The following is a 3,009-nucleotide window of genomic DNA, read 5'->3' on the forward strand; positions in this document are numbered from 1 at the left end:
CTCTCCCTCCCTTCCTCCCTCCTTCCCTCCCTCTCTCCTTCTCTTCCTCCCTCCTTCCTTCTCTTCCTTCCTTTTCTTCCTTCCTTCCTTCTATTCTTCTTTAAGGACTTCTTTTCTGCATATGAGTATTTTGCCTGCATTTGTATAAATGCACCATGTGAACTCTCATACCTGGTGCCCAGGAAGGACAGAATCGGGTATAAGATTCCCCTGGAACTGGAGTAATAGACAATTGTGAGCCACTATGTAGGTGCCAGAAACTGACACCAGATCCTCTGCACAAACAGCAAGTTCTCTGACCCACTGACCCATCTCTTCCCACACCAATTTTCTTTAATTTTTTTTAAATTTAAAGCAAATTTTAATTTAATGCATGAGTGCTCTGCTGCATATACCTCCACATGACAGAAGAGGACATCAGATTCCCCTATAGATGGTTGTGAGCCCCATGTGGTTGCTGGGAATTGAACTCACGACTTCTGGAAGAGCAGCCAGTGCTCTTAACCACCAAGCCATCTTACCAGCCCCTCAATTTTTTTTTCAATTTAATTTTTTTATTTTATGGATCTGAGTGTTTTGACTACACATATGCATATGCACCACATGTATGCAGTACATGTAAGGCCAGAAGAGGGAGTTGGACCCTCTCACACCTCCTGCAAAACTGGAGTTACAGACATTTGTGAGCTAGCATTTGGGTGCTGGGAAGTCTGGTCTCAGTTACTTCTCTTATACACCCCAGGCCCAGCTGCCTGTGAATGCATTTCCCTCTGAACTGGGCCTCCCTGCATCAATTAGCAAGTAAGAAAATGAAGAAAATGCCTCACAGACATCCGCAAGCCAGTGTGATGGAGGCAACGCCTCAACCCAGGCTCCCTTTCCCAGGTGTCTCTAGGTTCCTAACAAGGTGAAGGTAAAGCTAGCTGTGACAACTACTGACCTAAATCACCAGCTCAGAATGGTTTAAAATTTATTTGTATTCATTTTCAGTGTGTGAGTGTGTGCCCACATTTCCAGGCCATAGCAAATACACTCCTGATTACACAAACTTAATTACACAAACTCAAATATGCATATTATTTATAATAACACCATCTCTCCTTATTGTTTCAAGATACAAAACAACTTACAGAAGCTGCTTGAGAATGGTGATTGAGTGACCAGCTGCTGGGGCCAACATAATACCTCACGTTCTCCCTTGAAGAAGGTGCTTCTCCAGAGTCTGTTGTGCGCCCCCTGCTGGCCAGAGGCGTAAGATGCTGAGAATCCAGATTTGTTTGCACTTGGAGGTCTCCAGCTCAGGAAGTGGGGGGAAGGGGAATGAGTTTGCTTTTGTGCAATAAAAGTTGACCTTGTCTCTGCTGCTGCCTGAAGATAACAGACCCATCTCGGGAGGTGAGCAAGGTCCCGGAGGACACCTGTAGCGCTCGGGTTATGGTAACGGTCAGTAAACACAGCACTCCATGCTTTTTAGCCTTTTCTCAGCCTTCTTTTTGCTGTCTTTATCCATCCCAATCAGCCTTCAGACCTAAGGGGTACACTGTATACCAACAAACTCAAAATGGTCCTTTAAAGAATTAGCCACAAGCCTCCAACAAGGTGGTGAATATCTCCTAACGAACAGGCTTGCTTCAAACACCTGCAATTCTGTGGGTTTGGTTGGTTTTTGTTCCCCCTTCTACTCTTATGTTCTGATTTCTTTCATCTATGCATTTTAATTTTCCAATTCAGTTCCGTGAGCATGTCCAGTAAAGTGAATTAAATGTCCCATCTGCGTTGTGCTGTCTTGTTCCCATGACTAGTACTTAATTAGAGTGATTCTCCCCAACCTCCTGTCAGGAATCTTTGAGGTGTGACACTGAAATACTAAATCAGATTCACTCTGAAACCAAAACTAATCTTTCAGCCAAAAGTTGTCATAGTAATTTAATATGGGGTAGAAAGCCCCGTTTCTAGGACTGTAAGTGGAGTACAGTAGCAGCTTAGAAGCAGGATGCCTGTGTTGGACTCTAAAGCTCATTTCAGCATGGTAATTGGATGTCTGTCTCCTACAATAAAGCAATAAGTGGTGGTCTGCTAACTTTACTTACAGTATGGGGTTGGCCGGTTTTTATTAATAATTATTTAGGATACCATAAGATCTGTAAGTATAAAACATTCTATCTGCAATGCATTTTATAATCATTTCTATGAAATGTATTTTGTTTAATCAGATAAGCTAATAAGCAGATTGGTTATGTCCTGTGTATTTGTCAGGGTACTGGGTAACTGCCTGGTGCACCGGCTTTTAATAAATACTCATTGCCTAAGGCACTCTAGTTAACTCTGTCTCCTGCGTTCGTAAATTCTCTTACCTAAGACTTGCAGTGGTGTTTAAGCCTCCTCACCTCCACACCACATCTTTCAGCTTCATGCTCACCGCCGCCACCAATGCCACCGCAGTTGCCACCTACGCCACAGCAGTCACCACCACTGCCACTGCCACCACCAGTGCCGACATCACCATGGAGTATTTATTTCATGAGTCAAAAAACGTTTAAGTTTTTTTCCGGTTATAATAGTATCAAGGAAATAAAATGAGCTCTGAAATTAGTAGACAAATGTTTGATTCCTAGGTTTGGTTGAGATTTTAAGAGGAATTAGACATGATAGTTTGCCATCCTCTTACCCGTTTTATTAATGAGGCTGAAAGTACCAAAGAAAAAGTGCCAGTGTGAAAATGGTGGAGCCTCCAACACCCATAGCTGGGCAAGTAGTTTCCCCCCTAACAGAGACCGTGTTTGGGGAGGCAGTGTTGTTGGTTGGTTGGTTGGTTGGTTGGTTGGTTGGTTGGTTGTTTGGTTGGTGGGTTTTGGTTTTGGGGTTTTGGTTTTCAAGACAAGGTTTCTCTGTGTAGCCTTGGCTCTCTGGAGCTCTCTCTGTAGGCCAGGCTGGCCTCGAACTCAGAGATTCACCCCCCTCTGCCTCTGCCTCTGCCTCTGCCTCTGCCTCTGCCTCTGCCTCTGCCTC

The 3,009-nt window shown here is 44.1% G+C and overlaps 1 protein-coding gene across 2 annotated transcripts in view; it reads left to right on the forward strand.

Annotated features, from left to right (window-relative positions):
- The window catches only part of Gramd2b (GRAM domain containing 2B), a 96,452-nt gene extending 94,129 nt beyond the window's left edge, over positions 1–2,323 (forward strand). For both annotated transcript variants that reach the window (XM_028777176.1, XM_028777177.1), the window contains exon 14: positions 1,115–2,323. In XM_028777176.1, the coding sequence (XP_028633009.1) occupies positions 1,115–1,156 (42 nt within the window). In that variant the 3' untranslated portion in view covers positions 1,157–2,323. The remainder of the gene's footprint in view (positions 1–1,114) is intronic.
- Positions 2,324–3,009: the final 686 nt, after the last annotated feature.

The sequence above is a fragment of the Grammomys surdaster genome, unplaced genomic scaffold (assembly GCF_004785775.1).
Source record: "Grammomys surdaster isolate TR1022 unplaced genomic scaffold, NIH_TR_1.0 278, whole genome shotgun sequence".
Lineage (NCBI taxonomy): Eukaryota > Metazoa > Chordata > Mammalia > Rodentia > Muridae > Grammomys > Grammomys surdaster.